The sequence below is a fragment of the Salvelinus fontinalis genome, chromosome 2 (assembly GCF_029448725.1).
Source record: "Salvelinus fontinalis isolate EN_2023a chromosome 2, ASM2944872v1, whole genome shotgun sequence".
NCBI classification, from domain to species: Eukaryota; Metazoa; Chordata; class Actinopteri; order Salmoniformes; family Salmonidae; genus Salvelinus; species Salvelinus fontinalis.
In genome coordinates this window covers 14,721,227-14,747,334 of record NC_074666.1, presented here as the reverse complement: position 1 = coordinate 14,747,334, position 26,108 = coordinate 14,721,227, and the positions used below count along the sequence as shown (strand labels likewise).

At 42.9% G+C, this 26,108-nt stretch overlaps 1 protein-coding gene and 1 non-coding gene across 5 annotated transcripts in view; one reads left to right on the top strand and one right to left on the bottom strand.

The window, feature by feature from the left end:
* The window catches only part of LOC129812767 (AF4/FMR2 family member 1-like), a 67,386-nt gene extending 48,080 nt beyond the window's left edge, over positions 1-19,306 (bottom strand). For all 4 annotated transcript variants that reach the window (XM_055864622.1, XM_055864630.1, XM_055864639.1 and 1 more), the window contains exons 1-3: positions 19,101-19,306; positions 10,929-11,046; positions 1,663-2,496 (exon numbers count right to left, since the gene is read on the bottom strand). In XM_055864622.1, the coding sequence (XP_055720597.1) occupies positions 1,663-2,496; positions 10,929-11,046; positions 19,101-19,117 (969 nt within the window). In that variant the 5' untranslated portion in view covers positions 19,118-19,306. The remainder of the gene's footprint in view (positions 1-1,662; positions 2,497-10,928; positions 11,047-19,100) is intronic.
* trnaa-ugc (transfer RNA alanine (anticodon UGC)) lies at positions 10,135-10,211 on the top strand. The gene has a single exon. It is a non-coding gene; the product is annotated as a tRNA-Ala (tRNA).
* Positions 19,307-26,108: the final 6,802 nt, after the last annotated feature.

Sequence of the window (26,108 nt, the reverse complement as noted above, 5' to 3'; positions counted from 1 at the left end):
ATTATTTACTTGAAACTAAATAATGTATTAAGTAAAAATAAGTGTTCATTGTTCATTCAGTATTGATGTAATTGTCATGTCATATATATATATATATATATATATATATATATATATATATAAAAATGGCCGATTAAATCGGTATCGACTTTTTTTGGTCCTCCAATAGTCAGTATCGGTGTTGAAAAATCATAATTGGTCGACCTCTACCTAAAACAAGGCCAAATCTACACTGGAGTTGCCGACCAAGAAGCAATGAACGTTCCCGAATGGCCGAGTTACAGTTTTGACTTAAATCTACTTGAAAAATCTACGGCAAGACTTGAAAATGGACTCACAGCTGTACAATAGCTGCCGAAGGTCACTAGCATGCATTGAGACTCAGGGTGTGTGAATACTTACGTCAATTAGATAATTAACTTTCAATAAAATGTGCAAACATGTCTAAAAACCATGTTTTCACTTTGTCATTATGGGGGTAGTGTGTGAGATTTATTTTTAAGAAAGAAAAAAAAAGAAAAAATGCATTCATGTTGCAACAAGTGGAATATGAACACCATCTTAAGGTGCTGTATCTTAGTAATTTACCTCTGATCCAGAGAGACTTACAGGAGCAATTGCTCAAGGGCACAGACAAACATTTTTTTTTTACCTAGTCGGCTCAGGGATTCGAACCAGTGACCTTTCGGTTACTGGCCCAATGCTCTTAACCGCTAGGCTACCTACCGACCCTGTATCAAGACACGCGTGAAATCTTCATGAAAAAAAAGGGAAAGATGCACATCCCTAACGATTAGGCTAATTATGCCAGCATTCACTTGTTGAGACAAATTGTCACCAGTCTGTCTCAGTGACCGTTCATTATCATTGGAGACTATAGGACACAGGCGTGAATACACTAAAGTTAGGGGACAGATTATTTCCCCGTTGGTGTCCGTCGTCTGTTCCTCCCACAGGTAAACAGGCAGGATGAGGTCCCATCGCAAAGCCTGCTTCCCAAATGGCACCCTATTCCCTTTATAGTGCACTGCTTTTAAAAATCAGAGCCCTTATGGGGTCCCGCTCAAAAGTAGTGCACTAGGTAGGGAACAAGGTGCCATTTGGGACACAAAGTCAATTATGGAAATATTCCCCCATAGAGAGAATAGAACTAGACTAGAGCATGCAAATCTCTCTGACATTTCATTCTGCATGACTTCCACTGAGCTGACCTAGCCTCACAGGGTGTGTCAATAAGCTAAATCGACACTGGGCCTGAACGCAGTCTCTCCAAAAAATTGTCATCCATCTGTAGTTTTAAGCTGATCAAACTTCGAAGTGCTACTTTCCAGAGTAAGTCGAGGCATCCAAAAGTTCAATATTAACCAACTAAGAAACAGGCCTATCTGATACATGTTCCAATTTAGGATATGTTCAAGGTTTGTTAGTTTGATGTTACGTAATGTTTATCTTTTCCTTTGCTGACCAACTATTTTTTCCATCTAAAGTCCACCGTCCAGTTCTAATCTAAAGTCCAGTTCAAACCCAATCTCCCAGGCTTGTGTGTTCATTATGCGTCTGGTATTAACTGATATTTCTCACACAGCAGGCTATATAGGCTAATCAAAAGGAACACAAACACACACACAACCATGGTTAAAAACAGAACATGGTTCTCCTTACCTCTATAGACTGTGATGGTATCTTCAGTTTGGAAAGGCTGGGCTTGGTGCTTTTCAAGTCTGGTAAGGGTTCATGATAAGACTGCCCATGGAAGTCTTCTGGAGAAGGCTTGAGGTCCGGAGACTCGCTGGTCACCTGGTCTTGCCCGTCCATGGGCCGGACGTAGGCTGTGGGCTTCTGAGGCATAACCAGGTTGGGTTTGGAGGCCAGCGGTGGAGGGAAGGTCTGAGAGGGCAGGGTAGTCCCATCGATGGCCGGAGGCGGGATGTCTCTCTGGGGGTCATCCAGGGGGGACACCATGGGGAAGTGCGAGTCGGGGTGTTGGGGAGAGGTCGGGTGCCTCTCAGGGTGCAGGGGGGAGTCCTGGTGTTCAGATCCGCTGGGGTCACTGGAATGTAGGGGGGATAGGGGCTCAGTTGGGGGGGACAGGGCGGAGAGCACCGGAGGAAGACTGGCACACTCCCTCAGGTCTGGCCAGAGCTCAGTCTTTCTCTGGTGTGGGTCTGGGCAGGCCTGGCCCTGGCTGAGATCCAGGGAGGACTGGGTGTAGGAGGAGGAAGGACCCTGGATCTTCTTCAGAGGCTGGCCAGAGTGGCTACCACGGGACGGACCACCACTCTGGCTCTGGCTCGCCCCGTACTGAGGAGGGTTCTGGAATGGAGGCTTCGCTCGCTCTCGGCTGCGAGATGGCCGCCCATACTTTGTGGCGACGTGAGATTGAGGGTCCTTAGAGAAGCTGCTGTCCAAACACTGGTGAGTGTTGGGATTGTTCACGTCTTCATAACTACCCAGCATCCTCTGGATACGGCTGGACAGCTCATCTCCTTTGTTCGTCTGAAACAGAAAAAGAAAAAAGGTTACTCAGGTACATCAGTGTTGTTAAGATGGATCATAGCAGGGTTCTTATCAGCTCTGCAGTCGTTGTTCGCCTTGAAAATGAATAAGAACGATACAGTCTGAGACTGAGGAGGAGGATAACATCTTGCTACACGCTCTTTGTTGTTTGCGAAAGTTGACCTTATACTACTAAAATGTTTACTTTGTATCGCTGAGTCTACCTTTAAAAAAAAAAAAAAAAAAAAACACCTTAACATGCAGTGAGGATAAAACTGTAGCTTCACAGTTAGTAATCTGTTAAACTGTGTTCTTTCTAGATAAAGCCATGGTTTAACTAAATATTAGTGTTGCCCTTCATCTCTGTATGTAGCTGACTTTTAGGCAACCAATCAATATGACCTTTAAAAAAAAGAGGGAGAGTAGACAAGATGAAGTTCTCTGTTACAGTAGCTAGCTAACCCCACGGACTGTGGGTTGCATGTATGGGCTCACTGCGTCACTCCAAAACATCCTCCTCAGAAAAAGGGCAACGTTGGGCTGTGGTTCAGGAGATAGATATCAAAATAATCCGGACGCAACCTTCAGCCTTCACCAACACACTCCCCGTCACGGATTTTTTTTAAAGTATAGGATTGGTGTGAAGGGAGTTTGCATTGGCTTGAAGGGAGTTTCCACTATTGTGGAATGCATGGCGGGGAGTGTGCAAGAGTACACGTCAGGAGAAGGGTGGAAAATAAGGTTGCCAAAGTCCCTACAGTAGAAGACACAGAAACTGAAGAGGAAGCGAGACAACTCGCTTGCTCCTTATTTCTGGTTCATATACAGTCAATGAACTAAGTAGACCAGGCCAAGCTGCTATCACATTGGTGCCTATGGGAGAGCCACCCCTTAAGCAGACAGGAACTGTGCAATTTTTTTTGGTCAAAATGGTAAAACGGCCTGAGTAAGACATCTTCATTTATCCAGCACCTTTGGTACAGCATCACCTCGTGAAGACAAAGAATCCACCTATGCTTCACCATCAATTCACATGGCCTGGGCAAGTACAATGCCTGCTCCTAACAAACTCCTACCTCACTTCTCTCTGGTCAATATTTATTTATTTATTTAACCTTTATTTAACCAGGTAGGCAAATTGAGAACACGTTCTCATTTACAATTGCGACCTGGCCAAGATAAAGCAAAGCAGTTCGACACATACAACAACACATAGTTACACATGGAGTAGAACAAACATACAGTCAATAATACAGTGAAAAATAAGTCTATATACAATGTGAGCAAGTGAGGTGAGATAAGGGAGGTGAAGGCAAATAAAATATATTAATAAATAAAAATATAAAAAAGGCCATGGTGGCGAAGTAAATACAATATAGCAAGTAAAAAAAACACTGGAATGGTTGGTTTGCAGTGGAAGAAGGTGCAAAGTAGAGATAGAAATAATGGGGTACAAAGGAGCAAAATAAATAAATACAGTAGGTAAAGAGGTAGTTGTTTGGGCTAAATTATAGATGGGCTATGTACAGGTGCAGTAATCTATGAGCTGCTCTGACAGCTGGTGCTTAAAGCTAGTGAGGGAGATAAGTGTTTCCAGTTTCAGAGATTTTTGTAGTTCGTTCCAGTCATTGGCAGCAGAGAACTAGAAGGAGAGGCGGCCAAAGGAAGAATTGGTTTTGGGGGTGACCAGAGAGATATACCTGCTGGAGCGCGTGCTACGGGTGGGCGTTGCTATGGTGACCAGCGAGCTGAGATAAGGGGGGACTTTACCTAGCAGGGTCTTGTAGATGACCTGGAGCCAGTGGGTTTGGCGACGAGTGTGAAGCGAGGGCCAGCCAACGAGAGCGTACAGGTCGCAGTGGTGGGTAGTATATGGGGCTTTGGTGACAAAACGGATGGCACTGTGATAGACTACATCCAATTTGTTGAGTAGGGTTTTGGAGGCTATTTCGTAAATGACATCACCGAAGTCGAGGATTGGTAGGATGGTCAGTTTTACAAGGGTATGTTTGGCAGCATGAGAGAAGGAGGCTTTGTTGCGGAATAGGAAGCCGATTCTAGATTTAACTTTGGATTGGAGATGCTTGATGTGAGTCTGGAAGGAGAGTTTACAGTCTAACCAGACACCTAGGTATTTGGGACGCTAATATGAGACGCTATGCATCGTGAATCACCCAGCAGTACCTAACCCTAAGCCCTGGGATGTTAATGACAGCTAATTCACATCCTACAACATTGTTCACCTGGAGAGGCTGGCCTTGTTCACAGACCCAGCTGACGACAACACAACATAAGGATTTGCCAGAATGAACCAAATGCACCACAACAGGCAGCCAACCAAGGAAACATAGCCTCCCATTCATCCAGTGAACAAACAAAGCAATCAGCTTAGCCATGGTAAAGAGATATACTTTACAGCTGCCAGCCACCAAGGGAAAGTAGTGCTTCTTTATAAGAAATTACTGAGTTTACAGGAGAAAAAGGGAGGATAGACTGAAAGAAAGAGTGATTGAGACGGTGTTAAGTAGAAAGGGTGGTATGCTACTTGAGGACTATAAAATGATCTCATAACATATTAGGTTCATATTTTCACAATTATTTCAAATTTTCTCATGTTTTTTTGTTTTGTTTTAAGGATTGCTTAGAAACATCTCAAGCCTTGGCCTACTTCCCTGACCACACAGAAAATGCATCCCTTCCCGTGTGCCCAATAATGTTTGTACCATGTTTTGTGCTGCTATCATGTTGTGCTGCTGCCGCCATGTTGTTGTCGTCGTAATGTGTTGCTATCATGCTTTGTTGTCTTAGGTCTCTATGTAGTGTTGTGGTGTCTTTGTCGTGATGTGTTTTGTCCTATATTTTTAAATCCCAGCCCCCGTCCCCACAGGACGCCTTTTGGTAGGCCGTAATTGTAAATAAGAATGTTAACTGACTTGCCTAGTTAAATAAAATATATATTTTTTTTAATGAATACAGCCTCTCTCTCACTGACCCACTGGGCACCAAGGCCAACCAGCACACAGACACAGAATTAAAAAAGAGATTAAGATTAAAAAAGAGGTCACCAAATTGCATTATTTTAAGATGCACCCGCTTATTTTCTAGGGAGCCTAAATAACTAACTATGGTCCTTTAAAATCAGGGGTGGGCAACTTTGATTGTAACTCATGATGAAGTGCAGTGGCTCGAGGGTCTGCGTACCCACATCCATAACGACAAAAGCCCTAGGATTTTGGGGGCCCGAAATTGTGTTTGCAGGGCACCCCCCCACAAGCAAAACATTTTAGCAGCCCCACTTGACTGCAGAGATAAATGTAGAGTTCTTTTTATGCAATTCTACACATTTTGCCATTGGGCGGAGAGAACATTTAGCAATTTTGTAACTAATTTCATGGTCGGTAATTTGACCATGAATTAATACAAGTTCAGATATCTGAACCGTTAGTCTAAATTAGTCTAACTAGCTTTTGTCAAATTTACATCAAAAATATATATTTTCTGTATTTTAGCTAACCCAAACCATTTTCCTAACCTTAACCTAATTATCCTGAGCTGCCATGTGAATTCTCCCAGCCTGCTGCACAAGTTATATTAACCTACTATGAAAAGTCAATTTAGACAAAAGCTGTATACATTCTAGACAAAAACCACCTATGCTTTAAATATCAAGCGGCTGCTGGAGCTGACAGGCTCTGATGGGGGACAGGACTAACTGGTTGGCCCTCCGGTTTAGAGTACTCCTCAGGGGTTGCCACTCCCTCCTGAGTAGTGACAAGGTAGGGGGCTCCAAGAGGCCTCATTAACCGAACAGCTCTATGGTCTACAGAAGACGTGGCTGGCTGGGGATTCCATCTGTTTCCAGAGGACATGGCTGGCTGGGGGTTCCCCATCTGTCTCCAATCACATGCTGGGATTTACATGCTCACTAGGGGACTTGCAGTCCTCACCCAATCACAGGCTGGGATTTCCATCCACATGGCCCCATCCTCAGTGATGTCATCATCAACAACCAAACTGTGTGAGTCTAATAGCTACTTGCATAGCCTACTCTCTGTAGTCTGTAAGGCAGAGGTTCTCAAACCATGTGTGTTTGATCTACTCCAGAGCTGGCACACCTGATTCAACTAAATCATCAAGCCCTTGACTAGGTAAATCATGTGAGCTAGTTCAGGGCTACAACAACATCGTAAACCGTCTAGGGGTCCCCGAGGAGTTTTGAGCACCACTGCTGTACAGTGTATGAGGATGTAGTACCATAAACAATTCCACATGAAATGCTATTAGAAATCATTTAAGCACAGTTTCCTTGCTACAGCTCCTCAAGCTGCGAGTACTAAAAAACATGCACAATAACATATTAGCTAGATGTCCCTCGTAACAGACTCCCCTGTTACAATCTGATATGGATTTTCTGCAGTACACAACTGAAAAGCAATAAAGTGGTCCCTCTAACCTGGAAAGGCCCAGATTTACTCCTCTGGTATAAAAACTACTTACTTTTGGTAAAGTGGACACCTGCTCATCCAACATCTCATTCCCCAAAAAAATCATGGGCATTAAAATGGAGTTGTTCTCCCCTTTTTGCTGCATTAACAGTGTCCACTCTTCTGGGAAGGCTTTCCACTAGATGTTGGAACATTGCTGCGGGGACTTAACACAAGAGCATTAGTAAGGTCGGGCACTGATGTTGAGCGATTAGGTCTGGCTCGTAGCCGGCGTTCCAATTCATCACGAAAGTGTTTGATGGGGTTGAGGTCAGGGCTCTGTGCAGGCCAGTCAAGTTCTTCCACATCGATCTCGACAAACCATTTCTGTACGGACCTCGCTTTATGCACAGGGACATTGGCATGCTGAAACAGGAAAGGGCCTTCCCCAAAACAGTTGCCACAAAGTTGTAAGCACAGAATCATCTAGAATGTCATTGTATGCTGTAGCATTAAGATTTACCTTCCCTGGAACTAAGGGTCCAAACCCGAACTATGAAATAAAGCCCCAGACCATTATTCCTCCTCCACAAAACTTTAGTTGGCACAATGCATTGTGGCAGGTAGTGTTCTCCTGGCATCTGCCAAACCCAGAATCATCTGTCGGAATTCCAGATGGTGAAGCTTAATTCATCACTCCAGAGAACACGTTTCCACCGCTCCAGAGTCCAATGGCGGCAAACTTTACACCCCTCCAGCCCGCGCTTGGCATCGCGAGTGGTGATCTTAGTCTTGTGTGCTGTTGCTCGGCCATGGAAACCCATTTCATAAAGCTCCCGACGAACAGTTCTTGTGCCGATGTTGCTTCCAGAGGCAGTTTGGAACTCGGTAGCGAGTGATGTCAGCTGAATCCACTAATTTGAAGGGGTATCCATCAACTTATGTATATACAGTGCATTCGTAAAGTTCAGACCCCTTGACTTTCCACATTGTTTCGTTACAGCCTTATTCTAAAATGTATTAGTCTCCCCCCCTCAATCTACACACAATACCCAGATGACAAAGTAAAAACAGGTTTAGAAATTTGCAAATGTATTAAAAATAAAGAATGAAATATAACATTTACATAAGTATTCAGACCATTTACTCAGTACTTTATTGAATCAACTGTGGCAGTGATTGCAGCTTTGAGTCTTCTTGGGTATGACGCTACAAGCTTGGCACACCTGTATTTGGGGAGTTTCTCCCATTCTTCTCTACAGATCCTCTCAAGCTCTGTCAGGTTGGATGGGGAGCGTCGCTGCACAGCTATTATCAGGTCGCTTCAGAGATGTTCGCTGTGTGCTTAAGGTCGTTGTCTCATTGGAAGTGGACCTCGCCCCAGTCGCCCCAGTCTAAGGTCCGGAGCAGGTTATCATTAAGGATCTGTTCCATCTTTCCCTCGATCCTGACTAGTCTCCCAGTCCCTGAAAAATATACCCATAGCATGATGCTGCCACCACCATGCTTCACCATAGGTTTCCTCCAAACATGATGCTTGGCATTCAGTTCAAAGAGTTCACTCTTGGTTTTATCAGACCATGGTCTGAATGTCCTTTAGGTGGCTTTTGGCAAACTCCAAGTGGGCTGTCATGTGTATTTTACTGAAGAGTGGATTCCATCTGGCCACTCTACCATAAAGGCCTGATTGGTGGAGTGCTACAGAGATGGGAGAACCTTCCAGAAAGATGACCATCTCAGCAGAGGAACTATGGTCACTGACAAGAGCTCCATCAGGTTCATGGTCACCTCCCTGACCAAGGCCCTGCTCTCCCCCGATTGCACAGTTTGGTCTGGTGGCCAGCTCTGGGAGTCTTGGTGGTTCTAAAACATCTTCCATTTAAGAATGTTGGAGGCCACTGTTTTCTTGGAGACCTTCACCCCAGAAAGTTTTTGGTACCCTTCCCCAGATCTGTGCCTCGACAATTCCTTCGATCTCATGGCTTGGTTTTTGCTCTGACATGCACTGTCAACTGTGGGACCTTATATAGACAGGTGTCTGCCTTTTCAAATCATGTCCAGTCAATTTTAAAATTGACCAAAGGTGGACTCCAATCACGTAGTAGAAACATCAAGCATAATCAATGGAAACAGGATGCACCCGAATCAATTTCGAGTCTCAAAGCAAAGGGTCTGAATACGTATGTAAATAAGGTATCCGTTTTTTTTTGGTGTAAAAGTTTCTAAAATCCTGTTTTCGCTTTACCATTATAGGGTATTGTGTGTAGATTGAAGAAAAACATTCATTTAAATCCATTTTAGAATAAAGCTGTAATGTAACCAAATCTGGAAAAAGTCAAGGTGTCTGAATACTTTTCTAATGCATGTATATAGTATGCACACACCCTGGCCCTGCCCTCTACTCATTTCAGACATCCCTAAGAATGACTCAAAGCCAGGGCACTAGGCCTATTCCCTACATCAGGGATGGGCAGTGCCAGTCCTCCGGGGCTGGAGGCGTGTCACACCCTGGCCCTGCCCTCTACTCATTTCAGACATCCCTAAGAATGACTCAAAGCCAGGGCACTAGGCCTATTCCCTACATCAGGGATGGGCAGTGCCAGTCCTCCGGGGCTGGAGGGGTGTCACACACTGTCCACATCCCTAGTCAACACAGCTGATTAAACTAATTGCATTCTAAACTGAAGATCGTGATTGGAGTCAGGTGCCTTAGCTGGGGCAAAAGTGTGACACCAATCAGACCCCAGAGGACTGGAGTTGCCCATCCCTGCACTAGGCTGAGCCAGTTACATAAAAGAACGTCAAAAAAACGCCCTTGAGCCTGGAGCTAGCCTTTACTACAGCTGCAACAATGAGAGCATCTTGACTGGCTGCATCACCGCTTGGTATGGCAACTGCTTGGCATCAAACCACAAGGCGTGACAGAGGGAAGTGGGCACAGCCCAGTACATCACATGATGGCCCTACAAATTGCCAAACACTCCAGCCACCCACGTCATAGACTGTTCTCTCTGCTACCGCACGGCAAGCGGTACCGATGCATCAAGTCTGGAACCAACAGGACCCTGAACAGGGTCTACCCCTAAGTCATAAGAATTCTAAATAGTTAACCAAATAGCTACCTGGACAATCAGCATTGACCCTTTTGTCACTAACTCTTTATTATTATCTATGCTGTTGCCTAGTCACTTTAGCCCTACCTATACGTACATGTGGTCCCGTGTGGCTCAGTTGGTAGAGCATGGCGCTTGCAACGCCAAGGTTGTGGGTTCAATTCCCACGGGGGGACCAGGGTTCAATTCCCACGGGGGGACCAGGGTTCAATTCCCATGGGGGGACCAGGGTGAATATGTATGAACTTTCCAATTTGTAAGTCGCTCTGGATAACAGCGTCTGCTAAATGACTTAAAATGTAAAATGTACATATCTACATCAATTACCGCATACCCCTGCACATCGACTCTGTACTGCTACCACGTTACTCATTGTGTATTTATTCCTTGTGTTCTCTCTCTGCGTTATTGGGAAGGGCCCGTAATTATGCATTTCACTATTAGTCTACACCTGTTGTTTAGGAAGCATATGACAAATCCAATTTGATTTGACTTTAGTGGTAACTAGACCTAGGCCACAGAGGGGGGGGTCACGGTATAAAACGCAGGTCATCACATCCAGAGCAATGCCTAAATACATCAACGAGATGTTCTGAGGAGACTAATAAAAGGTTGGAGTCGGGTTCTCAACAGCTCATCGCTTAAGAGCGACACACTGACACGTGGGCTGTGTTACAAAACAAACGCATTGGTCATGAAGTCATCAAGCAAGACACTCTTCCTCTGGCCTCTTAATTCTCTTGTTTCAAATAGAATGGAATAATTAATAGCATCATATAAAATAACCTGCATTTTGGGAATACGTTGCATGTTTGTAGTTGTTAGTACGTCCTCCTGCAGTCCTAATAAAGGCCTAGAGAAGAAGAAAAAAAAAAAAAACAGGAAGTAGTCTGACCTTATAGGGTTCCCCAAACAGGGGAACGGTCTCCTGGTAGAACTCCTTCTCCTGGAAGGTTCCCTGATTCCGCCGCTCCCGCTCTCGGATGCGAAGGAGGTTCCTCTCTTCATTGTAGCTGTGGGGGGGGGGGGGGGGGGGGGGGAAATCAGACAGATAGGTTTAGAGTGGTCACTTTGAACACTACACATTTCTTAAGTCTGTGTACGCTTAACTCAGACTTCAGGGTAAATTAAATTATGCACGGATATCAAAAATGGAAGACTTGGGCGAAGAAAAAAAAAAAATCTAAATACTCGGGTAGATCTCAGGTTAGGATTTGGGCTTTATAGGAGAGCAAGTTGGAATGATAATGGATATTACACAAAGAACACCATTGCCAGAAAAAAAATATCCAATGACTGACCAAGGATTTTGAGGGTCCAAAATCACTTCTGTGTTGCCATAATTTCTGGGCACAGCTGTAATGGGGGATGTGTTCCCATCATTTCTGGGGACTAATTGGGGGGGGGGGGGGGGGGGGGGGTTGCCCATCATACAGTGAGTGCCTTCAATAAGTATTCACATCCCTTAACACTTTCCACAGTGTTGGGTTACAGCCCGAATTTAAAAAGTGATTCAATTGAGAAAACACATTTCACTGGTATACACCTCACAATACCCCATTGTGTCATGAAAATGTTTTGAGTTAATAAGTATTTAGACCCCTTTGTTTTGCCTGAATAAGTTCAGGACCACAAAAAAATATGTGCTAAACACAGAAGTTGCATGGACTCACTGTGAGCATAAACTGTTTAACATGAGGTAGTCATTCAAATATCATCCCTGTACCCCACACATACAGATAATTGTAAGGACCATCAGTCGAACAGTGAATTTCAAACACAGATTCAACCACAAAGACCAAGGAGTTTTCCAATGCCTCACAAAGGGCACCTATTGGTAGATGGGTAAAAAATAATAATAAGCTGACATTAAATATCCCTTTGAGTATGGTGAAGTTACTAATTACGCTTTGGGTGGTGTATTGATACACCCAGTCACTATAAAGATACAGGCGTCCATCGTAACTTAGTTGTCGGAAAGGAAGGAAACTGCACGGGGATTTCACAATGAGACCAATGGTGACGTTAAAACAGTTACAGAGTTTAATGCCTGTGATTGTATTCTCCTATGTGGATCCATCAGTTGTTACTCCAAAAATACTAACCTAGTGAAAAGGAAGCCTGTACAGAATAATAATATTCCAAAACATGCATCCTGTTTAGGCACGAAAGTAATACTGCAAAATATTTGGCAAAGAAATTGACTTTTGGTTCTGAATACAAAGCTTTACGTTCATATTTTCAAGCATGCTGGTGGCCGCATCATGTTATGGATATGGGAATTATTTTAGGAGAAAAAGAAACGGAACAGGCAAAATCCTAGAGTAAAACTTGATTCAGTCGGCTTTCCAAAGGACACTGGGTGGCTAATTCATCTTTTCAGCAGGATAATTAAGTAAACCACAAGGCCAAATGAACACTGGAGTTGCTTACCAAGAAGACAGTTAAGGCCTTTCAGTTAATGTACTTTAAAATATATGCCAAGATCTGAAATGGTTAAAAAAATGATCAACAACCAATTTGGCAGAGCTTGAAGAATTTTGAAAATAAATAAAAATTGGGCAAACGTTGCACCATCCAGGTATGGAACTCTTAGGAACTTACCCAGAAAGACTCACTTTTGGCATTGTAATCAATGCCAAAAGTGCATTTAAAAAGTATAAACTCAGGGGTGTAAAAACATATCTATGAGATTACTGTATTTCGTTTTCAATAAATTGGCAAAAATGTCTAGAAACATGTTTTCACTGTCATTATCGTGTATTGTGTGTAGATGGGTGAGAGAGAAAACACATTTATATCAATTTTGAATTCAGGCTGTAACAACAAAATGTGAAATAAGTCAAGGGGTATGAACACTTTCTGAAGGCACTGTATCTGGAGACAGGTGTAATTATAGACAGACACACAGTCCTATGGGGTTGACATCATATGTTTCAAACACTCCCTCTAGAATGGCACACTGCCAGAATACATGTCAAAATGGACGACGACTTACTATACTGGATTTTAAAATAAGCTCTGTTAAAGTAAGAAGGGTGTGTATAACTTGATCTGGGTGGAGAACTTGGATGTAGCTTCAATTGTCATTTGGAAATCTGGCAACAAAATAGACTGCCCTCAAAACAGCTTGGCCATCGTCCTGCTCTGCATCATGTAATTTTATAGGCGGTTCCTAGAACATGCTCACAATCCAGTGGTGTAAAGTACTTAAGTAAAAATACTTTAAAGTACTACTTAAGCAGTTTGAGTATATGTACTTTACTATTTATATATTTGACAACTTCTACTAAACTACATTACTAAATAAAATGCACTTTTTACTCCATACATTTTCCCTGACACCTAAAAGTACATGACATTTTTTTTTTATACTTAGCAAGACAGAAATTGTTAAACTCACACCCTTGCCAAGAGAACATCGCTGGTCATCCCCACTGTCTTTGATCTGGCGGACTCACTAAACAAATGCTTTATTGGTCAATTCTGTCTGAGTGTTGGAGTGTGCCCCTGGATATGATTGTAAAAAAAAAAATGTAAAAGACAACTTAATATAGTATTCAGACCCTTTGCTATGAGACTTGAAATTGAGCTCAGGTGCATCCTATTCCAATTGATCATTTAAACTTTTATTTAATTAGGCAAGTCAGTTAAGAACAAATTCTTATTTACAACGGACTGCCTACCCCAGGCCAAACCCAGACGACGCTGGGCCAATTGTGCGCCGCCCTATGGGACTCGCAATCACAGCCGAATGTGATACAGCCTGAATTCGAACCAGGGACTGTAGTGCACCGAGATGCCGTGCCTTAGACTGCTGCGCCACTCAGGAGACCATCATCCTTGAGATGTTTCCACAACTTAGTTAGAGTTCACCTGTGGTAAATTCAATTGGATTGGACATGATTTGGTAAGGTCCCACAGCTGACAGTGCATGACAGAGCAAAAACCAAGCCATGAGGTTGAAGGAATTGTCCGTAGAACCCCGGGACAAGATTGTGACACAGGCGGTTATCCGCCTATCAAGACACAGATCTGGGGAAGGGTACCAAAACATTTCTGCAGCATATAAGGTCCCCATTGACTCCTCACATACAGTGCATTCGGAAAGTTCAGACCACTCGACTTTTCCCACATTACGTTACAGCCTTATTCCAAAATGGATTAAATACCCCCCCCCCCCCCCCCCCCCCCCCCAATCTACACACAATACCCCATAATGACAAAGCATAAAACCGTTTAGAAAAAAAGTTTATTTTAATTTTTTATAATCATCATATCACATTTACATAAGTATTCAGACCCTTTGCTCAGTACTTTGATGAAGCACCTTTGGCAGCGATTACAGCTTCGAGTCTTCTTGGGAATGACGCTACAAGCTGGTCACGCCAGTTTTTTGGGAGATACTCCCAATCTTCTCTGTAGATCCTCTCAAACTCTGTCAGGTTGGATGAGAGCGTCAATGCACAGCTATTATCAGGTCTCTCCAGAAACGTTCGATCGGGTTCAAGTCCAGGCTCTGGCTGGGACACTCAAGGACATTCAGAGACTTGTCCCAAAGCAACTCCTGCGTTGTCTTGGCTGTGTGCTTATAGTTGTTGATCTGTTGGAAGGTGAACTGTCGCCCCTAGTCGGAGAACCTGCTCCAGAATGCACAGGACTTCAAAGATATCTGTACTTTGCTCCATTGATCTTTCTCTTGATCCTGACTAATCTCCCAGTCCCCGCCGATGAAAAACCTCCCCACAGCATGACGCTGCCACCACCATGCTTCACCATAGGGATGGTGCCAGGTTTCCTCAAGACGTGACGCTTGGCATTCAGTCCAAAGAGTTCAATCTTGGTTTCATCAGACCAGATAATCTTGTTTCTCATGGTCAGAGTCCTTTAGGTAAACTCAAATCGGGCTGTCATGTGCCTTTAACTGCGGAGTGGCTACCGTCTGGCCACTCTACCATAAAGGCCTGATTGGTAGAGTGCTGCAGAGATGGTTGTCCTTCTGGAAGGTTCTCCCATCTCCACAGAGGAACTCTGAAGCACTGTCAGAGTGACCATTGGGTTCTTGGTCACCTCCCTGACCAAGGCCCTTCTCCCCCGATTGCTCAGTTTGGCCGGGTGGCCAGCTCTAGGAAGAGTCTTGGTGGTTCCAAACTTCTTCCATTTAAGAATGATGGAGGACACTGTGTTCTTGGGGACCTTTAATGCTGCAGAATGTTTTGGCACCTTCCCCAGATCTGTGCCTCGACATAATCCCTTCCCGGAGCTCTACGGACAATTCCGTCGACCTCATGGCTTTGTTTTTGCTCCGACATGCACTGTCAACTGTGGAACCTTATAAATACAGGGGTGTTCCTTTCCAAATCATGTCCAATCAATTGAATTTACAACAGGCGGACTCCTATCAAGTTGTAGAAAGATCAAAAGCTGGATAAAAACAGGATGCACCTGAGCTCAATTTCAAGTCTCATAGCAAAGGATCTTAATAAATAACAAAAACATTTTTTCTTAACTGTTTTTGCTTTGTCATTATGGGGTATTGTGTGTAGATTTGAGGAAAAAGGTTAATTTAATCCATTTTAGAATAAGGCTGTAACGTAACAAAATACGGGGGTCTGAATACTTTCCGAATGCACTGTACACTGCTGCTACCTATCTGTCACTTTATTTCGAGTTATACCTGTATGTATACTGAACAAAAATAAAACGCAACATGTAAAGTGTTGGTCCCATGTTTTATGAGCTGAATGAAAAAGTCCCTAAATAAATTTTTTTATGGCAGTTTTGGAGCAGTGGCTTCTTCCTTGCTGAGCAGCCTTTCAGGTTATGTCGATATAGGACTCGTTTTACTGTGGATATAGATACTTTTGTACCCATTTCCTCCAGCATCTTCACAAGGTCCTTTGCTGTTGTTCTGGGATTGATTTGCACTTTTCGCACCAAAGTACGTTCATCTCTAGGAGACAGAACACGTCTCCTTCCTGAGCGGTATGATGGCTGCGTGGTCCCATGGTGTTTATACTTGCGTAATATTGTTTTGTAGAGTGGTTGAAAAACAAGTTAATGACTCCAACCTTTGTGTATGTAAACTTCCAACTTCAACTGTATATAGCTGGGACTCAGTGAGCATCTATTATTATGCGTTTTACTTGTGTATTCTTTTTCTATTTCCTTTCTCTCTGCATTGTGGGTAAGGACCTGTAAGTAAGCATTTCATCTGTTAGTCTACACCTGTTGTTTACAAAGCATGTGATTAATACAATTTGATTATTATCTTTCAAATCTTGGAATGTTCTCAAACCACTACGGTCCATGATATGGGCTCCTGAGTGGCGCAGTGGTCTAAGGCACTGCATCTCAGTGCTAGAGGTGTCACTACAGAGATCCTGGTTTGAGTCCAATCACAACCAGCCGTGATTGGGAGTCCCATAGGGCGGCGCACAACTGGCCCAGCGTCGTCCGGATTAGGGTTTGGCCGGGGTAGGCCGTCATTGTAAAATAAGAATTTATTCTTAACTGACTTGCCTAGTTAAATACAAAAATAAAAATCAGCAAGGGTACGGATTGCACATTTGGAACATTTGGGGGGGGGAGCAAAAGGCCACCCTCCAGAACGCAAGGCGTTATTGTGAAATATTGGAGTACGGGCATGACATTTTGATTCCCATGTGATGTTATTTACAGGTGTAAATCATGTACAGCCACTGTAGTAAAGCTGCCTGCCACAGTGGTGGTCTGATGCACACTAACCCCTAGATCCCCTTAAAACTGATTATCACCCTCCTCACCCAAAAAACTCATCTTACATCTATGCTTCTCATCTCCTCTCTCTTAAATGAAGGCACAAGAACACACCAGACTGATAAGGACTAGAAGGATCATTCATGAATCTAGGCCTACTTCTAAATCCAGCCGTCCCATAGACGTAGCCTAAGTGTAGTGTCTGGCTTTTCAGAAGGGATGCAAGAATGAGCCTTTATCCAAAATGTAGGCCTATAACACAACCATGTCTGCATGACATCATTAAAATACAAACTGCATACGATAACATAACGTAGGCCTAGCGGAGGCCTACAGGCAAAACTTTGGCAGGCGCCTGCACTGAAATTCCTTCGAACCACAAAAGTCGGCTGATGGCAGGCTTTTAAGTTTTATAAGAGGCGCAGGGCTGTCTGTAGTTAGCAAAGTAGAAGCAACACACAGCATTACTAGCCTCCACTAAAGAGAAGGGCTGTGTGATGAGTGGGGGAGGGGAAGGACAGAGAGACTCCTTCCCCTGCAGTGGGCAAAGGTCAACATGTGGTTCACCCTGTATCATTACTCACAATCCACTGACTCCTATACATTGGAGGTGAAAAGATATTCAGACACTTATGGTAAGCAAAGGAAGTTTGTTTCAGTAAAAAGATGGCTTTTTATTTAGCCAAACATCTTTATTGGTAAGCAAGTTGCAACCGCATTTATTTTTCTGTAGTCTAGATTTAAAACCAAACTATTTGTCACATGCGCCAAAGTGTAGAATTTACAGTGAAATGTTTAAAGAGAGATTTGAAGAGACTACTGAGTTGATATCTAAGCCCAATTAGCTAACGTTCTTTATATGAAAATGGGTCCATTTCTCCTGTGCTACACCTTTAAGGTTTAGCTTCATGAGGACAGTTTATCCCTCGACATCAGCTGGTGCAATTGTTTCTCCCAGTAGTAGACAATGGTAGGGTTCAATGCTATACAAAGGCAGTACACGGAATAAACTTTCATCAACCTAAACACAGGTGTGTGTTTGCGATGCTGCTGCATGCATGGGATGCGTGAGCCTGTACTCAATATAAGGATGTGATAGCAGGGTACTGTGGGCATATGTAACGTGTATTATTTGCCTTATTAGGCCAATCAATCTATATCTAGGACTATTCTGGCTTTACACAGAGACAGACAATATGGAGAGTTTTTAGACAAGGGACTATCAGTAACTATTGATGGGTTTCGTCAACAATAAACAATGCTCCTTCATGTGAATGAGACGCTCCGGTTCTAAAGTCAGTGGTGTAGTGTTCGACAACACTGACTCACTTGCTATTAATTTCAAACCTGATATTAAAGTTGTTGAGTAGCTAAAAATATTGTTATAAAAAGGTACAATGGAGACATGGTCAACTCGCCTTCCTTCCTTTCCCTGCGTTTAGGGCAATTGGATTTATTTGCTAAACAAACAAGTTTCGATTTGAGACCTCTAAAAAGGCAATCAGCTGTTCATGCGCGGTGGTTAGCTATTCGTCATATTCAATTCTGCTGGTTAGTAAGTAAAAAAAAATGTATAAAAAGGAATGATTGAAAGTACACTAGTAGCTAGTTCCTCTGTACGAAATTAAACTACGGTTAACGTTACCTATCAGTATCAGGTTAAAACGCAAAACCTAGTTAGCAGCTTGCGAACTGCTAGATAAGAGCTAGTTAGGCATCCCACTAACACTGCCAGGCTGGCTACGAGTGAGTGAATTATCAAACTTCTGACTTGACAAGTCAATGCCTAACGTTAGTAGCTAAATTCGTGAGTAACGTTTGCTAACTAGCTAGTTAAACTCGCAGGATCACATTACATAATGGCCAGTTATTCTGTTATCCAAAATATTGTTAGCTAGCAAACTACATAGACTTATTTTAAACACGACGGAATTGTTTTTAAATTACCCAACTAAATGTTAGCCGGTGAGGTTGTGCGCTAACTACTATCTAAAAATACACTGACATCGTCGATCAGCTGGTTAGCAGTGGCACCAGCTTGCTAGCTAAATCACACCACAGCTGTGGGAGTGAGCAGGCTAGTTCCAGCTGATTCCACCTTATTCGGCTACGCTAGCTGGGTTACCATTCAGTTTTATTACGCTTAAATGGCAAATAACTTTGCCAAACTCCGTTTAATGTTACAACACGCTTCTAGCGATATCCAAACGTAGTTATCAAAGTAACCAGCCAAACTCAACTTTTGGACTAGCGTCTTTTAGCTAGCTATGGTGTGTAAATTGACTTGCGATAGTTCGTAGGCTAGCTAACGTTATCGTTTTCTGCTTACCTTGAGCGAGCTGCCATGGTGCGCCTCAAAAAACAAATTGCAAGTTGCTTGCCATGTGTTTCTGACAATCCTTGATTGGATAATCTCCCCTCTTGATTACATTGTTTACCAGTCAAATGCCATCGAAATCTTTACATAAATTAACTGTCTATAACTGTTCTTTCATAGTTCTCTGCTGGTAACTGTGCATATGGATCCTGGTCTCAGGGCATACTGGGTTGTTCTATTTCATGCAGTCATCCGGGGGACACAGTGGAGTCTGATACGATGGCTTTTGTACTTAAACATAAAAGCAACCTGCAATAATCACAAAACGACTGTTCATATGTTCTACTTATTTCCAAATTGTATTTTTGTTGTCTATTATAGAATGTGTTTTCTTTCTCGCGTTTTTCAATTGTCAACTTAAACAACGTTTGCACAGTTCCCCCCTGCACGTAGGGAAATGGTACAGCCACACCATTCCTATTATGGACATGTTATTCTTCTCTCTGAATCACCACCTAAACTATTGCCAGGGATAGCGTTCAACAGTTTTATTTTATCTCTGAACTGAGAACTACACATACCATTAGACAGCAAAGGCTACTGCTGGATACATCATTATATTGAAAGAGTTCATCTTAATTTCCCCAATTAAATTAAAATTACTGATATATTTTATGATTATGTGGATATTTAAAATATGCCTTGCTATAAATGAATCTAAGTTATTGATAAATGTGAAGAATCTATCTGATAATGGCATCCCATAGATCCTGAACAACATTCCAGTAGTAGTTTTTTTAAATAAATTCTATTTTCGTAGAGACACTCATTGAATTGAATAGACTGATATGAAAAACAAAGTTCAATGGAGCCTTAATGGGTAGGAGAGAACGACTGCCACCTCGCAATGAAGCCAAGGAAGATAAAGGCCAACCGCAGTACTGCAGAAAACAGATCAGCATTATTAGACCAGCGTGCACAACTACGGGGGATTTTAGATAGTTTTTTACATTTACACCCATTTAGCAGTGCGCTCTTATCCATAGCAACAATTAGTGTTAAGTGTCTTCCCCAAGGTACATCGACAGATTTTTCATCTCGTCAAACTCGAGAATTCGAACCAGCGACCTTTCAGTTACTGGCCCGATGTTCTTAACCGCTAGGCTACCCTGCCAACATGTAAGCTATATTTGATCTCTAATATTTATTGAAAATATAAATACATTTGCACAATGAGCACTTGTTAGATATTGGTAGTTATTGCTGCACTGTCAGAACTAGAAGCACAAGCATTTCGCTACACTTGCAAAAACATCTGCTAACCATGTGTATGTGACCAATAAAATTTGATTTGATTTGATGATTTTTCTCTCAAATACATTGTTACAGTTGTTGGTTAGCTATTTAGAGAATTTGAGCTATATTAGAGTTGACATGAAATCAGTCAAAACACCTCAAAACAAGACATGGTATGAAGAACAAGATGAAACGAGCAACTTACGATTCACCACATGGCAGTTTCTTGTAATTCTTACTAACAATCTGGCCATCCAGAATCACAACAACACGCTTCTGCCCCATGAAAGCGCGCACATAATTTTCGTTAAGTCGACAGCTAACCCTTCTATAGTGAATGAACAAATGACAATCTTCGTGGTAATTCTTCGTGTAAATACAAAACTAATTCTAAGGCAATAATTGCTTCTAATACACCAGATGTACGTTCTTGAACCGATTATTATACAATCACACACAGAAGAAGTTAAAAGGATAATTTGGGGCCTCCTGAGTGGCGCAGCGGTCTAAGGCACTGCATCGCAGTGTTGCGGCGTCACTACAGCCTGGGGTTCTATCGCAGGCTGTGTCACAACCGGCTGTGACCGGGAGTACCATAGGACGGTCGTCCAGGTTAGGGGAGGGTTTTGCCAGGGGGCTTTACTTGGCTCATCGCACTTTTGTGGCGGGCTGGGTGCCTACAAGCTGACTCTGGTTGTCAGTTGAACAGTGTTTCCTCTGACACATTGGTGCAGCTGGCTTCCTGGATGAGTGAGTGGGTGTTAAGAAGCACGGCTTGGCGGGTCGTGTTTCGGCAGACGCATGACTTGACCTTCGCCTCTCCCGAGCATGTTGGGGAGTTGCAGAGACAAGATCATAATTGGATCGCAATTGGGGAGAGAAAGGGGGGAAAATTACAACAACAAAAAAAAGAATAATTTAGTTGATGTATACCGGTCGGCCTTCCACTTGAGTTACTCAATGAGAGTGTAACGGATGTGAAATGGCTAGCTAGTTAGCGGTGGTGCGCGCTAATAGCATTTCAATCGGTTACGTCACTCGCTTTGAGACCTTGAAGTAGTGGTTCCAATGGCACTGCAATTTATGCACATTTGTGGCCTGCTGGAGGTCATTTTGCAGGGCTCTGGCAGTGCTCCTCCTGCTCAAAGGCGGAGGTAGCGGTCCTGCTGCTGGGTTGTTGCCCTCCTACGGCCTCCTCCACGTCTCCTGATGTACTGGCCTGTCTCCTGGTAGCGCCTCCATGCTCTGGACACTACGCTGACAGACACAGCAAACCTTCTTGCCACAGCTCGCATTGATGTGCCATCCTGGATGAGCTGCACTACCTGAGCCACTTGTGTGGGTTGTAGACTCCGTCTCATGCTACCACTAGAGTGAGAGCACCGGCAGCGTTCAAAAGTGACCAAAACATCAGCCAGGAAGCATAGGAACTGAGAAGTGGTCTGTGGTCACCACCTGCAGAACCACTCCTTTATTGGGGGTGTCTTGCTAATTGCCTATCATTTCCACCTGTTGTCTATTCCATTTGCACAACAGCATGTGAAATTTATTGTCAATCAGTGTTGCTTCCTAAGTGGACAGTTTGATTTCACAGAAGTGTGATTGACTTGGAGTTACATTGTGTTGTTTAAGTGTTCCCTTTATTTTTTTGAGCAGTGTATATTGAGCCATTACATCACTAGGGTATAAAAATGAGGTAACACACATGCAATATCCCACTGTCATCCAACACCATGAAGAAAACAAAAGAACTGGCAGTTCAAAAGAGACAGATGGTCATAGACCTTTATAAATCTGGTAATGGCTACGAGAAGATCCACAAACGATTGAATATACCACTGAGCACTGTCAGGGCAATAATAAAAAAATGCAAAAGATATGGAACAGTTTAAAAACTCATGGGTAGAGGACGCAAATGCATTTTGCTCCCCAGGATAGGGAGAAGGATGGTGAGAGAAACAACAAAATCCCCAAGAATCACTGTGAAAGAATTGCAGGCCTTGGTGGCGTCTTGGGGTCACCAGGTTTAAAAATGCACCATCAGACGCCACCTCCACAACCACAGGCTCTTTGGAAGGGTTGCCAGAAGAAAGCCCTTTCTGACCACAAGACACAGATGCAAACGCTTGGAGTTTGCCAAACGTCATTTAAATTATGATTGGAAGAAGGTGCTCTGGTCAGATGAGACCAAAATTGAAAGTTTTGGTCAGATACAGCATCGGCATGTTTGGCGTCGAAACAGAGATGCATACAAGGAGAGGCACCTCATACCCACGGTGAAATGTGGTGGTGGGTCAGTGATGTTTTGAGGCTGTTTTAATTCCAGAGGAGAGGCACCTCATACCCACGGTGAAATATGGAGGGGGTCAGTGATGTTTTGGGGCTGTTTTAATTCCAGAGGAGAGGCACCTCATACCCACGGTGAAATATGGAGGGGGTCAGTGATGTTTTGGGGCTGTTTTATTTCCAGAGGTCCAGGGGCACTGGTTAAGATTGATGGCATAATGAATTCCACCAAGTATCAGGCAATTTTGGCTGACAATCTGGTTGCCTCTGCCAGAAGGCTGGGACTTGGCCGTAGGTGGACTTTCCAACAAGACAATGACCTGAAACATACCTTAAGATCCACACAGAAATGGTTCTGTGACAACAAAATCAATGTTCTGCCATGGCCATCTCAGTCGCCGGATCTCCATCCAATCGAAAACCTGTGGGCTGAGTGGAAGAGGGCAGTTGATAAGCGCAAACCCAAGAATGTGAAGGATCTTGAAAGGATCTGCATAGAGGAATGGTCCAAAATCCCTCCAAATGTGTTCCTTAACCTTGTCAAACATTACAGGAAAAGACTCCATGCTGTTATCCTTGCCAGAGGTGGTTATACTAAGTACTAAATGAGGAGTGCCAATAATTATGAAACCTTGATTTTGGTGAAATGTATTTTGTATAAAATAATTGTATGATTTTGGTTGGTTCCAATGAAACATTAATAAAGTACAGTATTTCTCACATGTTGGTATTTTGAGTTTAACTCTATAATTATTTTGTTTATATTTTTTTAAGTATTGTTTGTGCATTGCCAGTCAGGGGTGTCAGTAATTTTGGAGCCCACTGTCGATTAATGTACTTTGGTGCGAAAAGTGCAAATCAATCCCAGAACAACAGCAAAGGACCTTGTGAAGATGCTGGAGGAAACATTTACAAAAGTATCTATATCCACAATAAAACAAGTCCTATATATACATAACCTGAAAGGCCGCTCAGCACGGAAGAATACACTGCTCCAAAACCGCCATAAAAAAACAGACTACGGTTTTCAACTGCACATGGGGACAAAGATCGTCGTTTTTGGAGAAATGTCCTCTGGTCTGATTAAACAAAAATATATCTGTTTGGGCATAATGACCATTGTTATGTTTGGAGGAAAAAGGGGGGGGGGGCTTTCAAGCCGAAGAACACAATCCCAACCGTGAAATACGGGGGTGGCAGCATCATGTTGTGGGGGTGCTTTGCTGCAGGAGGGACTGGTGCACTTCACAAAATAGATGGCATCATGAGGCAGGGAAATCATGTGTATATCTTGAAGCAACATCTCAAGACATCAATCAGGAAGTTAAAGCTTGGTCGCAAATGGGTCTTCCGAATGGACAATGACCCCAAGCATACTTCCAAAGTTGTGACAAAATGGCTTAAGGACAACAAAGTCAAAATATTGGAGTGGCCATCACAAAGCCCTAACCTCAATCCTATAGAAAATGTGTGGGCAGAACTGAAAAAGTGTGTGTGAGCAAGGAGGCCTACAAACCTGACTCGTTTACACCAGCTCTGTCAGGAGGAATGGGCTAAAATTCACCCAACTTATTGTGGGAAGCTTGTGGAAGGCTACCTGAAACGTTTAATCCAAGTTAAACAATTTAAAGGCAATGCTACCAAATACTAATTGAGTGTATGTAAACTTCTGACCCACTGGGAATGTGATGAAAGAAATAAAAGCTGAAATAAATCCTTCTCTCTACTATTATTCTGACATTTCATATTCTTAAAATAAAGTGGTGATCCTAACTGACCTAAAACAGGGAATTTTTACTAGGATTAAATGTCAGGAATTGTGAAACTGAGTTTAAATGTATTTGGCTAAGGTGTATGTAAACTTCAGACTTCAAGTCATTGCTGTGTAGGTTACTGGAGCTGACGCTTAGGTCTCCTGACAATCCACGGCCTAGGCACCTTGGGGTTAATACTGTAAAGAGTTGGGAGGAAAAGCCTTGCCTGATGACTCAAACTGAATCCTTTCGCTGCTCTGTTGTTCAGTACATATTTCAGTCTGAGACTGCCATCATTGAAGTCGTTTGTGGTGACATAAAAATTAGAGTTTTTGTACAAAACAAAGTCATCAGCCATTGGATCATACTCTAACCACGCAGAGTATCAAAACCAACGATGAATTTTCTAAATGTCGCTTTACCCACGTGTGTTCTGGCTCTGGTCCAACAGATTGGTTTCTGGGACAAATCAGACAGTCTAGAATGGAAATCCATTCTAGAAATTGTCGTGGAGGTACTCAGATCCAGACTCATTGAGGAGAAGAAACTAACATCCGTGGATATGGCGTAGCATTTGGCCGGAGAAAGGAGTTTGGGTAGCCAGGCAAGGAGAAGCCTGGAACAGACCGCACACAGCAACACAGCAGGCAATGGTAGTGAATATCAGTCGCCAGCAGTCTTTGCACCGGGATTTCAAAGGTCACTGTACCCATTGCACCTCCCCACTCTGGAACCTTGAAGCTCAGAATAAGACCAAATGTTATTTTCTTACTAGACTAGGTCAGTGTTGATAATAATGGAGACGGCATATCCAATGTTTATTAATCTAATCATGTTAATATAATGTTACAATAAATCAAGAGTGTAAAAGATTATTATGATTTTTTAGTACAATCTAAAATCTATGTTGTAAATAAGTTATCTTAATTGTTGTGGTATTGTGCCATTAGATAACTGCGCGCGGGGAGTTTTATTATTCATCTGTTCTATTCACACAATCATGCTGAGTTGTAAAATAAAATAACTGATCAGACTGTTGTACTTGATGTTACATAGTTCATTTTTCACTTGGCTCTTAACCTAAGTCTTTAAAAAAAAACACATACTAGATTTGTATCAGTTATTCCACAATTACCAGTTCACCACAGCTGGGAGAGGGAGCTTCACTAAATGTATGTTCAAATGTCATGTATGAACTCACTGTATTGTATCTGTAACTGCCATGGACACAGATATTGTGATTGGGGACAGTAAATCCTCATTGCTCAGGTAAGAAATCATTTGAAAGGCAACTGTACTGTATGCTGTATTAGCCCGCTCTTACATAACGTGATGTGAATGAAGCACAGTGTTTAGATTCTACTGGATGTCTCTCTAGCTGGCAACACGTGCACCGCTTTTTTCATAGCTAGGGCTGTTGTGGTCATGTGATCAGGTCAGGCTTCTATGTTGAAAAGCTCTTAAGCCCTGTTTCTCCTCACCTCCCCATGGTGGAGACACAGAAATCACCAGGTCTCTAGAGCTAGAGCCAGTAGGCTACATAAGGGCATGGCTCTGTAGCATAGTGGCAGCCTGACCCACACAGAGACAGACGTAGATAGACAGACCAGACTAGTAGTAGGCGATTCTATCTATCGCCCTAACAGATCTGTTGAAGCCAGAGACAGAATACACACATCCAACC